At 31.9% G+C, this 13,068-nt stretch overlaps 3 protein-coding genes across 3 annotated transcripts in view; 2 read left to right on the top strand and 1 right to left on the bottom strand.

Annotated features, from left to right (window-relative positions):
* Positions 1–726: 726 nt before the first annotated feature.
* LOC107487079 (probable serine/threonine-protein kinase PBL15) lies at positions 727–6,305 on the top strand. Its single transcript, XM_016107657.3, has 5 exons — positions 727–1,237; positions 4,636–4,771; positions 4,855–4,988; positions 5,067–5,190; positions 5,622–6,305. The coding sequence occupies exons 1-5, from the start codon at positions 824–826 to the stop codon at positions 6,071–6,073; spliced, it is 1,260 nt and encodes a 419-aa protein (XP_015963143.1). The 5' UTR covers positions 727–823; the 3' UTR covers positions 6,074–6,305.
* Positions 6,306–7,920: 1,615 nt separating this feature from the next.
* LOC107487082 (uncharacterized) lies at positions 7,921–9,792 on the top strand. Its single transcript, XM_016107660.3, has one exon. The coding sequence runs from the start codon at positions 8,091–8,093 to the stop codon at positions 9,549–9,551; it is 1,461 nt and encodes a 486-aa protein (XP_015963146.1). The 5' UTR covers positions 7,921–8,090; the 3' UTR covers positions 9,552–9,792.
* Positions 9,793–10,033: 241 nt separating this feature from the next.
* The window catches only part of LOC107487081 (protein NUCLEAR FUSION DEFECTIVE 4), a 4,909-nt gene continuing 1,874 nt past the window's right edge, over positions 10,034–13,068 (bottom strand). The window contains exons 2-3 of the mRNA XM_016107659.3: positions 10,939–11,867; positions 10,034–10,745 (exon numbers count right to left, since the gene is read on the bottom strand). Coding sequence (XP_015963145.1) covers positions 10,265–10,745; positions 10,939–11,867 — 1,410 coding nt within the window. The 3' untranslated portion in view covers positions 10,034–10,264. The remainder of the gene's footprint in view (positions 10,746–10,938; positions 11,868–13,068) is intronic.

Raw genomic sequence — 13,068 nt, 5'->3', positions numbered from 1 at the left:
ACACGTGAAGAAGAAGGAACGCAAAAAAAGAGGAGAAGGAGGAACGCGAAGAAGAAGAAGAAGAAGACGCTCCGTGCGTAAACGAGCGTGAAAAGAAGAAGAAGAAGAAAGCATTGAGCAAGAGCGATTTTGTGTGTGTTGGGCACGTGTATTTCACGTTTCATTTAATGATATTAAATTTTTTTGGTATTGGGCCAACTTAATTACATAATTATATCATATATGGATGTGTAGCATCCCGTAATATAAAATAGTTTTACATACATGCACTATTAGTCCATACAAATTCAGCAAAATGCATGAGAAATTATGAAATTCAATTATATATACAATGTATATTGTTAAGCAGTATTATTTAAAACAAAATATTGAGGGTATAAAAAATATTATTATGCATTTATATATTTTTTTTTTACTTAAATAAGTAGTCATGAAAATAATTAAATATGTCAAAATAATATAATCAAATTTGCAATAAATAAACGAATAATAACACAAAAAACTAATAAAATACCAAATATATAATTATATATGCAGAAATTGATTGATGACTGATTTTTTCTTTAAACATAATATGATTATATTTAAAATGATTTTTAACAAATTAATTTTTTTATTAATTAACATAGGAAATAATAAATCCTTAAAATAAAGAAGACAATATACATGACTAGGAGTGGTTAGAGCAGTTGAAGAAAGAATCTCATGCCACCTCCACTTTTGGTATGTCTCCATCAAACATGAAAATAAAAAAGAAACCTTATGCAATCTTATATTATATGATCTATGGTAGCATCTCACACATAACACATTTTCAAAAAACATGAAGCAACCATCATCATGGAGGCCATTCACAACAAATTGCTGCTCAACAGAGGACCAAACCATATTCACAGGGTTCAGCAAATGCAAGCCGTCACGCTCCGATTTATCGAAGGACGTGGCGCCGTTACCGTCGTTTAGGAGGTTATCATTCTCGGAGCTTAGCCGTTCATCGTCCATAAGGATCAATGAGGAGCTTTCGCTGTCGTTTGGGCCCGATTTGTATGATTTTGAGCTGAGTGAATTGCGCGCCATAACTCAAAATTTCTCGAGCAATTTCTTGCTTGGTGAGGGTGGATTCGGAACCGTGCATAAAGGGTATGTTGATGATAATTTGAGGCAGGGTTTGAAGGCTCAACCTGTTGCTGTTAAGCTTCTTGACATTGAAGGATTACAAGGACACCGTGAATGGCTTGTAAGTGTTACCTAATTCATTTTTTATTAGCAGTGCAATTAGGTATTTTTTTAAATTATTCATTATTCAGTGTCTACGAAGTACGGACACTTTGTTGAGTTGCCGTGTTTGGACATATTTTGGACACGACACTCGTCACACTCGTGCGACACGCGTGTCTGCCGTGTCCAACCGTGTCTTAATAAAAAATAAAAAAATTTTTTTGAACATATTTGGACACACTTAAATACCATCACGTGTCCGCGTGTCCAGCCTTATTCTTAATATATATCGTTGAAATGAGTTTAGAAATAATATATATTATTATTTATTAAAACAAAAAATATTGTAGATACTTTTATATAGTTAAAAAAGACATCAAAAACAGTTAAAAATTTATTTTATATTTTAACAGCAATAAAATATCAAAAGTTCATTGTAATTTATCTAAAAAATACTTTATATTCTATATATATGCCGTGTTCTCGTGTCTTATAAGATTTTAAAATTCGTGTGTCCACGTGTGCCGTGTCGTGTTGTCTCGTGTCTGTGTCGTATTGTCCCGTGTCCGTGTCAGTGTCAGTGCATTATAATTCAGTGTATAGAAGAGAAAGAAACTACAAAATAAATAATTTTTTATAAATATAATATTTAAATTAATTTAAAAATATTATTTAAATAAAAAAAAATTTAATTCTTTGATTAGTAGTAATAATTAAGTATATATATGTGGCATATGCTCCTTTTTTTTTTAACACCTTGATATTTATATAGTTATAGTTTTAATTATAAGAACAAAATTTAGAATTTTGATGAAAATTATAAATTGGACTAGACAACATAGTGATTATATCACTCATTTTCTAATGCTTGGTATAAGGTTGAAGGAATTAATAGTAGCCAATAAAATTGAAGAAAAGTGTCAGATACAAAATATTTGTTTTGCCATTTGAGCAGCATTAGGTAATTCGCTTTTTTTTCCCACTAAAAATGTTAATCTCGTAACATTTTTTTTATGTAAATTAATGTAGATGACTGGCTATAGGTATTATTGAAAATAACTACGTACACACCATTGTTTTCTATTTTTTAAAAATAATTTTTTATTAACGGCTAGTGTAAAATATGTTTCTATGATTAATACATAAAAATTAATTTATCAATAAATACAGGTCAAATAAATGAACATGGAAAAAATGAATTATATATGTAATACATTCAGTGATGAGTTAGTAACTTAATATAACAAATTTAGATTGATCGAGTGGTCAGTTCAATCTGTAGCTCGGATTTACGACTCTTTAATTTATCGGGTTGAAAGATACTGTAAACAACTAAAAAATAGTTAGAATTTATTATTTTTTATCATTATTTAGTAATTAACTCATTTTTTTAATTTAATTTAATAATCTAACCATATATTTTATCATATATTTTAATTTTAAACATTAATAACTATTCTAACTGATGACAAAAAAAATAATAAATTTTAATCGCCGTACCATTCTTCTTGATTAGAAAAGGCATCCACCACTAGCGAGTTCATCGGTACCGAAGTAGGTTTTGAATTCATTAGTCAAACTCACATTACTTTTGTCATATATAATTGTGAAGTCTTCACCATTGTTTTTCCCTGTATGTAGTAGTTAGGGTTGTACATTCACAAATCACAATTTTATAATACTATGATGATCAAGAATTCAAGATGTTGAAAGGAAGAGATGAGTCTTCACATGTACATTCACATTCAGTGCCTAATTAGAGCCCCAAGCCCCAATCATCCTCCGGCAATTGGCATTGTCTAAGAGAAAAAAAAAGTCAAGGAATTGAGTATCTTATGAGACTTTATAATATTGGCACACTTTCATATATAAAAAAAGACATGTGTTGGTCTAAAAAGTTAGAAGATGTTTAATAATAAAAAATGACATCTTACCATTTTTTAATATATCTTCAAGTGTATGTTTTTAATTCTTTTCATTATATTTAATTTTAGGATCTTGAAAACAACTATTTTAAAGACACTCTTTAAAAATATTTTAATTTAAAATTTATATAGAAAAATAAGTTAAATGTAATATTTTTAACTTTTCTACATTAAATCATTCAAAAAACAAAATCTTCCACTTTTATTCTTTTAACTAATGTCTTTTAAGACACTCTTTAACTAAATTTTTACTTTTATATCTTAAAATAGAAGGCAGTGGCAGATTCAAGGAAGTCTTTGGCCATGGCCTCTCCAATTTTTTTCAAAAAATTTAGCAGTACTATTAGTATATGTAATATTATATTATTAATTCTCTAAATAAAATAAAATTATAATATTTGAATAAAATTTCTTTCATGTTTTACCATGTACTTTTCGTAAAGAAAGATTTAAAATTTTTAATTTTTTGTAACAATAATAATAATTGAATGAACTTTTTAAACTATAAATATTGTTAAAATAAGATTTGAAAATGAGATGAAAGATAATTTTTTTTATCAAATTATATGATTATGTATATTGAAAAGACAATTGTTTCAAAATTTACTTTAAAGAGATCTAAAAATATTAAAATTTTAAGGTATATGTTGCTGAATGTTAACTTTTATATAATGTAATTATTAATTTGACATATATATTATAAATTGTAGGAAACTTTTTAAATATTTTTAAATCAGTAATTTTAACTATATATTTTTTTTATAATTGAAATCAACAGTTAAAATAACTAAAATACTAATATTTTAAAAATATCTAAATTTTTTTAAATTATTTTTGTTAGTTTTTATTATATTATATTTTAGTTTATTTTATATTTAATTTTTGGACTCCCTTATATAATTTTTGGTTCGGTCACTGATAGAAGAAGGTATACACAAAAATCAATATAAATAACACAACTACTGATCATATAATGAACGAAAAAATAAATCAATAAGAAGTTACACTTTGTATAGTTTTTTTTTTCTTAAATATTAATATCAAATGTCTATCTATTTTCCATTTGAATGTAAGAGATCCAATGATCTACTTAAGACAAATATTAATTTATACAATCAATAAAAAATGTCATACGTATTGGAAAATTTGTGATTAACAATTTGCCTAAATAATTGAGGAGGTTCATAACTTATTTTGATACAAAATATTTATGATACATGCAATATAAAATTACTTCATATTTTTTGGTCAAAGTCAAAGTTCTCATTCTTTATCAGAAAATATTATTTGTATACTAAAATTAGTCATTAAAATCAGTCATTAATGTGTTTATGTATAAATATATGTGTAGTTTAATTTATTTTTAATATATATTTTATACTGACAACTGACTTTAATGATTAATTTTGGCGTACACTTAGCATAACCCTTCTTTATCCAATGAGTGTTAATAAAAAATGTAATTGTGAATGTGTTAACATTGGGTTTGCAGGCAGAAGTGATATTCCTTGGGCAGCTAAGGCACCCCAATTTGGTTAAGTTGATTGGTTACTGTTGCGAGGATGAAGACCGTTTACTCGTCTATGAATTCATGCCACGTGGAAGCTTGGAGAATCACTTGTTCAGAAGTATATATATATATGCATCACATTATATAAGAATTTCTCATATTTAGAACCTACTTATACTTATATAATGTGATTTCATTCAGGGCTAACATCACTTCCATGGGGAACAAGATTAAAAATTGCTATAGGTGCTGCTAAAGGTCTTTCTTTCTTGCATGGAGCTGACAAACCTGTCATTTACAGGGATTTTAAGACTTCCAATGTCTTGCTTGATTCCGTGCGTATTTAACTAATTCATTATCTCTTCTTAATTAATTCATTACTCTTTTCATTGATATATTATGAACCATAATAGGATTTCACAGCAAAACTCTCAGACTTTGGATTAGCAAAAATGGGACCAGAGGGATCAAACACTCATGTTTCCACCAGAGTTATGGGTACCTATGGATATGCTGCCCCGGAATACATCTCAACAGGTAATTACGTAATTGTCATTTCTTTCTCATCAATACAAATTATCTTCACATGATGATACATGATAGAGTTCAATGACATCGTTTAGTTGACTCACCTAGTAAGATAAAACTTTGTTGTTGTTGTTGTATATTATATATTAAACTACTCTTCCACCTTAGCTCATGACAACAATAAAGAAGTTTCGTGACCTACAAATTCAGCACAACAGAATACATAAATTCAATTACAATTTTAGTCTTTATTATCTTATCTTTAGTTGTTTTTATCTTATCTTTATTTGCTTGTTTTACTTTCTCAATTCAATTCAATCAAAAAATATAAAGTACAATATTTTTCATCTTTCTTTTTTTTATTCTTTCGTAGTTTTATCATTATATAAAATTTTCACATGAAAAAATCTATAAAAAATAAAATATCTTAATTCTTGCAGGGCATTTGACCACAAAAAGTGATGTGTACAGTTTCGGAGTAGTCCTGCTAGAACTCCTTACAGGAAGGAGAGCAATGGAGAAGACAAGACCAAAGACAGAGCAAAACCTTGTGGATTGGTCAAAGCCGTACTTAAGGAGCAGTAGGAGGTTGAGGTACATAATGGATCCAAGGCTTTTAGGGCAATACTCTGTGAAGGGTGCAAAAGAAATGGCTGTTTTGGCATTGCATTGTGTAAGCATGAATCCTAAAGACAGGCCAAGAATGGCAACGGTTGTTGACACTCTTGAGGGCCTACAACAGTTCAAGGACATGGCGGTTACTAGCGGACACTGGCCGGCGGCGAGTAAGTCCACTAGAAATAGTAATAATGGAGCTTCCAAGAATGTGAAGGGCAGAGGTGGTGCTAACCAAAAGAAACCCTCTCCTATAGTCCCAACCAAAAAGACTTGATTTGTACACTATCAATTAGAAGAGTGGTTTTTAAGGTAAAGTGTAAGGTACCACATGTGGTATGGCTACATTATGATTGTTGGCCACCCTATATATATGTGTGTAAATGTATAAAATATGTGTATGCAATATAGATAAACTATTGAGTGTATAATAAATCTTGCTTTACAAAAAAGATTTTTTCTTGGTTTATGTATTAAATTAGTTATGTTATATACATTATTTTTGTGTATATCAAGAGCAATATATACATATACATATACATATACATATATATTTATTGTATTAAAAATTTGCATCTCTCTTAATCTACACAAGAATATATAGTATCTTTTTTATTATTCGATCGAGTATTTATTATTAATTTAAAAATCACATTTATTTACTAGAATATAATATTTTTACTTAAGTATTTTTTTATAATTATCAAGTATTATGGTTTTATTTAATTTTAATCTTATGTAGACTATGGTAATAATAACGAAAATAAAAATATTATTCATACATTAAAACCAGCTAATAAAATCAGTCATCAATATATTTTTGTATAAATACATGTGTGACTTAATTTATTTTTAATGTATATTTGTATTTTAATATATATTTTATATCGTGGCTGATTTTTTTGACTGATTTTAGTGTATACGTAGCATAATTATAACAAAAATGATTATTTAAATTTTTAGTAATTATACAATAAAATAAAATATAGATATATTTTGAAAAACAATTATGTTAAATGTACATAAAAATTAATTATTATTATTTAAATATAATTATATATAATTTAATTTATTTTTAATATATATATGTAATATTGATAATTAATTTTAGTCGTCGATTTTAGTAGGCAAGAGATCTCCATAGGGAGGAAAAATACCAATTAATATGGGAGTTGGTGACGCTCATTGCTTCAAGTTGAAACCTTTTCCATGTGATTGGCAAATTATAAGAGCAATTGTATTCTCATGCAAACGCTATGTACTCAGTTTTATACAATGTCATATGGTTTTGACTATGGTTTATATATACTCCAAAAGTGGTGAGATACCAAATCTTTAGGCTTTCAAACCATGTACGCAAATTGCAATACCCGTTCTCCGAGTCAAACCGTTGACTTCTATTATAATAAAAAAGGTGGTTTATTAAATTTTAATGTAACAAAGTAGATGGATATTAAATTTGGGCCATGTTAGGGGGAAAATTTCCTTATCTTACCTTTTTCATATAGTTTTTATATTAGTGAATATAATAAATAACAGTCCCAATTTCAAAAGATAATTTATATATAAATTTAATTTTAATACACTGAAAATATAATATTCAATATAATTATCTATTAATACCATTTTTTTAGATAATTATTCAATAATAGATATAAAAATAGATATTTTTATGTGACATAGATGCATTAGTAAAACTTATAGTATCAAAGTTAAATTCATCCTTCTTTATATAAAAGATATGTATACTTTTGAGATGTATAATTAATGGTTTAGGGTTTATTTTTAAATTTTAAAAATAAAAATGACAAATTTTCATCCATATACAGCATAACAATACCAATAATATACACTGAAATTTTATAGAAGAGCAGAATACTTGTGATCCCATATTTTAATGCTAATATGCTTATGTAGCAAATAACTTAGGCTAGCCACTTTTGACTCTAGATGAAGAAGAAGAAGTTAAAAAGTTTGTGTATAGCATGAAAAAAGACAAGTTAGGCATGAATTCAGGACAATAAAATAATAGTCCATAATGGCATGATAAATAATAGAAACAATATCAAACTCAAAACCTTACGAAAGCTAATGGCACATGACTCCACTTTTTCTTTCCCATCAAAGGGGCGTGAGAAACGCACTGAAAAGAAGAAAATTCCTACCCAACACACGTTTCAGTGCACCCTTACCTTCCTAGCTATACTTTCCAATCTCCATAGATTCTTCATCACTTCACAAAACATTCAAGTTCCTAACAAAACATCTCATCAGAACCCATCTTGTGTTTAAACATGGCCTTAAACAACAAACAAAGAAAACCCAATTCCCCTTTTAACTTCAACCTCTGTATCACCCTTTTCTTTGTTGTTCTCTTCACTTTGCCAGCACTTTTCCTCCTCCACACCCCAACAAACACCTCCTTATGCACCACCTTTTCTAAATCTAAGGCCTGGTCCGGCGATCTTCGCCTGGCCGAGTTTTCGTGGAACAAGCTGGATTTCTTCAACCACAAGCAACCTCCTATATCTCTCAAGATTGCTGTGTTCTCTAGAAAATGGCCTATTAGCACCACCCCAGGTGGCATGGAGCGCCATGCTCACACACTTCACACAGCTCTAGCGCGCCGCGGCCACCAAGTTCATGTGTTCACCTCTCCTGAAGGAACTCCAGTCACATCTGATGATAATAGTCACCAAGCAGATGCACCTTCCTCACCTCACATTCATTGCCATGAAGGGGAGCCGGGTAGGTGGCGTTACAACAAAGCATGGGAGCAGTTTCTTGAAGAGAATCAGCGCGAACCATTTGATGTTGTCCACTCAGAAAGCGTGGCGCTTCCTCATTGGATAGCAAGAAACCTTCAGAACCTTGCCGTGTCTTGGCATGGCATAGCATTGGAGAGCTTGCAATCAAGCATATTCCAAGATTTGGCTCTTAGGCATAATGAGCCTATGTCCCCTGATTTCAACTACAGTGTTCAAGGGGTTATCCCTAAGGTTTTGAATGAGATAAGATTCTTCAGAAACTATGCTCATCATGTTGCTATTAGTGACAGTTGCGGCGAGATGCTAAGGGATGTTTACCAGATTCCAAGCAGAAGAGTGCATGTGATTGTCAATGGTGTAGATGAGGATGATTTCAGAGAAGATTTGGAACTGGGAAAACAGTTTAGAACCCAAATTGGGATTCCAAACAATGCAAGCTTGGTTCTTGGTGTGGCTGGAAGATTGGTTAAGGACAAAGGGCATCCTCTGCTTTATGAAGCATACTCAAGGCTAATTCATAAGCACCCTAATGTGTACTTGATAGTCGCCGGCTCTGGACCGTGGGCGAATCGCTACAAGGATTTAGGGAGGCAAGTTCTTGTTCTAGGATCTATGGATCCATCCATGTTAAGAGCATTTTACAATGCTATTGACATATTTGTTAATCCTACATTGAGGCCACAAGGGCTTGATCTTACTCTAATGGAGGCAATGATGAGTGGGAAGCCACTTTTGGCATCAAGGTTTCCAAGCATCAAAGGTACTATTGTGGTTGATGATGAATTTGGCTTTATGTTTTCTCCCAATGTTGAGTCCCTATTAGAGGCACTTGAGGCAGTGGTGATTGAAGGGAAAGAAAGGCTTGCAAGAAGGGGAAAGGCATGCCGTGAATATGCAAATTCTATGTTCACAGCTAGAAAGATGGCATTAGCATATGAGAGGCTATTCCTATGCATTAAAAAGGATGCATTTTGTTCCTATCCTTGACCAACTTAGATTAGATAGATACTATTCTTTTTTGTTTACTTTTGTTGTTTTTTTCTTAATGCTTCTTTCATTCAGTATTACATGATCATAGTACAAATTCAAAAATGTATCAATTCATATATAGTTCTCATAACTGTAACATCTTGTATCACACTATGGCTTCCATCTTGGAATACATAACTTCTGTATGATAATTATTTTGCAGCCAATAAAAAAGAAGCAACAATAGTTTCAGCAATCAAAAAGAGAACTGGCAGTTCATACACATTAACATTGGCACCTTCACTGATACATAAAACAATGAAACTTTTATTTTCTTTCTTTTTTCATATTTGCTGCGAAAGACGCATGCCAGAGGTACTTCTTCATTAGGCTTCTAAGGATTCTAAGACAGTCATGATGATTCTGGTTTCTGCTGCGACCTTAGCAACTAACAACAGGTGATTAACCAGAATTTGAGGTAATAGCAAAAGGACTTGAAATAGTAAAAGCCAAAAGGTCTTGGTTAAAGTCATAAAATCAATGAAGCTTGTCTTTTTGCTCTTACCAAGAAACAATAGGCCCTAAAAATTACAAAATTGGTTTCTACTTATCATCTGGCTTTGTATATAGATCTAAAAATCTCATATCATAGCCTATATAAGATATGTCAAGTTTCTGCTATGATTGCTATATACAATCCTATGGTGATCATTTCAATACAATGCTAAGAGTTAAGAAACAATTGGTGTTTGTGTTGAAATTCGGTGTCTCTCAAAATGATCATAAGCATGTTTGGTTCTCAAGAACAAGAGCAGACTAGAAACTAGTCCCACAACAGATAAGCATCCCCACAATACAAATGTCCAGAAATAGCATTTCCTTCCCATGCATACCAATGTTTCAGACAATGAGTTCCCTGGTATTGAGTAAGCATTGGAATCATACACCAGAGCAGCAAGAAAACCATAGAGAAGTGACCCAATTGGGATGTTTGTTATGAGGATGTTGTGATTAACGCTCACACTGTTAGGTCCAAAGAGTTCTGATGTAACTGACACCGCGGCTGCAAATATGAATCCAGAGCTCAAGCCAATTATTGCAGTGCCTGCATGAAGTGCTGCAGCACTGTCTGATGAAGCAAGCAAGATGAACGCGATTGGGGTTGGCATAAGCGCAATGGTTAGCCATCCAGTCCTTGCAAAGTAGAACTTACTGCCACACATAAACGATAGTACCATCATAACATGTTACAAGATTCAGTTTTAAAAGAAAGACTCAGAAGTGCAATGGTTCCTGAAAAATTCATACACACAGTATAGACTTCAAGAACAAATTCCCTTCCCCTACATTATTCCCCAAAAGCACTGATATAGTATAGAGTATAAAAGGATGAGGAAGTACTTACTTTCTAATATAGTCTGGTGCTGCTGAAAGCAAACGGCCAAAAAAGGAGAAAGATGAGTATAGCGTAACAAGTGTTGAAGTAGTTGAGCTCATGCCTAAAGATTGTGCTATCTGTCCAAGATTGTTGCTGTAGACAAGACCAATTGTACCTCCACAGAAGTATGCAACATAGTAAAGCCAAAAATCCAACCTTCTAACAAGAACTCCAGCTGGGTGCTCTTCACCCAGCATTGCCAACTGATCCTGCCCAAACACTCGCTCACAACACACATCACTACTTTTAGCACTTTGAGTTCTATACATGGATCCATTCTCATTCATCAAGGTATAACCATCTCCATTGCTGAGAGTGCTGTTTTGGCGAGCAAGGAGTTCTTTATGGAGCTCAAGATCATTAACATGGACAAGAATGAAGCCAGAACCATCAATTCTAATGGTGGAATGAATGGTACGGTGAAACCAGTCCCTGGCATATATGATTCCGGGGATGCATAGTGGAGATACAAGAAGTATAAGGGCTCCACCAAGGTAAAACCTTGCAGTGGTTACATCAGAAGTTGATGAACCAAAGAGGAGAAGGTAGATGCCAGTGAAGATTGCTAAGATGTTGAGTATGAAGAATATGACTGAGTTTCTTCTGACCCCATCTGGGGGAAGAGGATCAACAATGGGTTGGCGAAGGATTGGGACAAGTGCTGCAAAGGAAATGAGGAGGGGAACAATGGCATTGAGAAGAAGGTATATTGAATCTGATGAAGGGTTTATTGAGGTTGCAGCAAGAGTGTAGAGTGCTGCACTCACACCATTGTAGCTGACAGTTAAGGAAAGTGCAAGGGGCCTGTTGATTTGGAAGTTCCTTATGCATAGGACAAAGCAAACTGTGTTGAACCAGCATATGCTGCACCCACCTAAGAAGCTCAGGAAAAACACCTACCACATGCAAAAGCAAGAGTTAAGTCTTAAGAGCTAGTTTACTACTTCAAGCAAACCTATAAGCAATTCTTTATCAATATTGCATTGCATATTTGCATCTTAGAGATAATCATAACATTGCAATCTCAAATTAAACTTAACAGTCATATTGGCATGAGTTGTGTTATGTTCAAGGATCACATACTAGATATTCTAATGGCCAAATTTAGGGTAAAGTATACTTTTTTCTCTCTAATATTTGCAAATTTTTTTAAAGATATCTTTAATCTCATTCAATTTTATTTTTAACATTTTCAAATATTAAAAACAAAATATACTTTATCTCCAAATCTAAATTAGAGTTTTCTTATTAAATTGAATGAGGTAATACACATGATATTTTAGCTTAGGCCAACGTTGCTATCAGTTAGATTGTGCTTGCTGGTTGCTATAATCATATGTCCATTATTTGCTGGTTGCTATATATATACACAAAAATATATATATATTTAGTCTTTAGCCAGAAAATTGAAATACAAAAGCACAGATTTTTATTATAATTCAATGATAAATATATTTATGTCTCCTTGTTAGTATGTTAGTAACTAATAAACTGTATATTTATATTTGTGTCTCACATATAGTAAACAAATGAAACGTTATGTCATGTGAATAGTCAATAGTCTTCTCTAAATAAATATGGTGATGTGGGGATCTAGCAGGTTCTAGGAAAGGGACACCTTAGCTCCGTTCAGGAAGCATCAGTGGTAGTTGAGACGTGTAACTAACGGTGTAACCACCGGAAAGTACAAAAATGAGTATGACAGTTGAAATGGTTGGTTACACTTGGAAGGGATTTAGTGATTTACACCAAAAACTAGACCACATAACCGAAGATATGAAGATATACAATATAACATCATAAGAGCAAATTAAGAGAGTAATCACCTCATAATGAAAGTCATAGTTAAAAACTTAAATTAAACTAGCAAGAAAAACGACTTCCATCTCTTGGGGGTGTGGTCAACAATGAATACGTAAGAACGGGGGACACTTCCTTTTCCTCTCAATCTCTCATGGCCCATATTATTTTCTTTTCAGATATTATTGGTCCACTGGCCCATATATATCTGACATGACACGCATGTAAATTAAATGGTGGCAAAAATGGAAAATTGGCTGACTCCCAAAAAAAAGAGAGAAGAAAAGAATTGGAAGA

The sequence above is a fragment of the Arachis duranensis genome, chromosome 5 (assembly GCF_000817695.3).
Source record: "Arachis duranensis cultivar V14167 chromosome 5, aradu.V14167.gnm2.J7QH, whole genome shotgun sequence".
NCBI classification, from domain to species: Eukaryota; Viridiplantae; Streptophyta; class Magnoliopsida; order Fabales; family Fabaceae; genus Arachis; species Arachis duranensis.
Note: the sequence above shows the minus strand (reverse complement) of the source record. Positions and strands in the feature narration are given on the sequence as shown.

Excerpts from the sequence above, each read along its gene's own strand:
- LOC107487079 (XM_016107657.3), top strand. The coding sequence starts at position 824 with ATGAAGCAACCATCATCATGGAGGCCATTCACAACAAATTGCTGCTCA. Across the intron at positions 1,238-4,635 it reads AAGGACACCGTGAATGGCTT|GCAGAAGTGATATTCCTTGG; the intron begins GTAAGTGTTACC and ends TTGGGTTTGCAG. Across the intron at positions 4,772-4,854 it reads GGAGAATCACTTGTTCAGAA|GGCTAACATCACTTCCATGG; the intron begins GTATATATATAT and ends GATTTCATTCAG.
- LOC107487082 (XM_016107660.3), top strand. The coding sequence starts at position 8,091 with ATGGCCTTAAACAACAAACAAAGAAAACCCAATTCCCCTTTTAACTTC.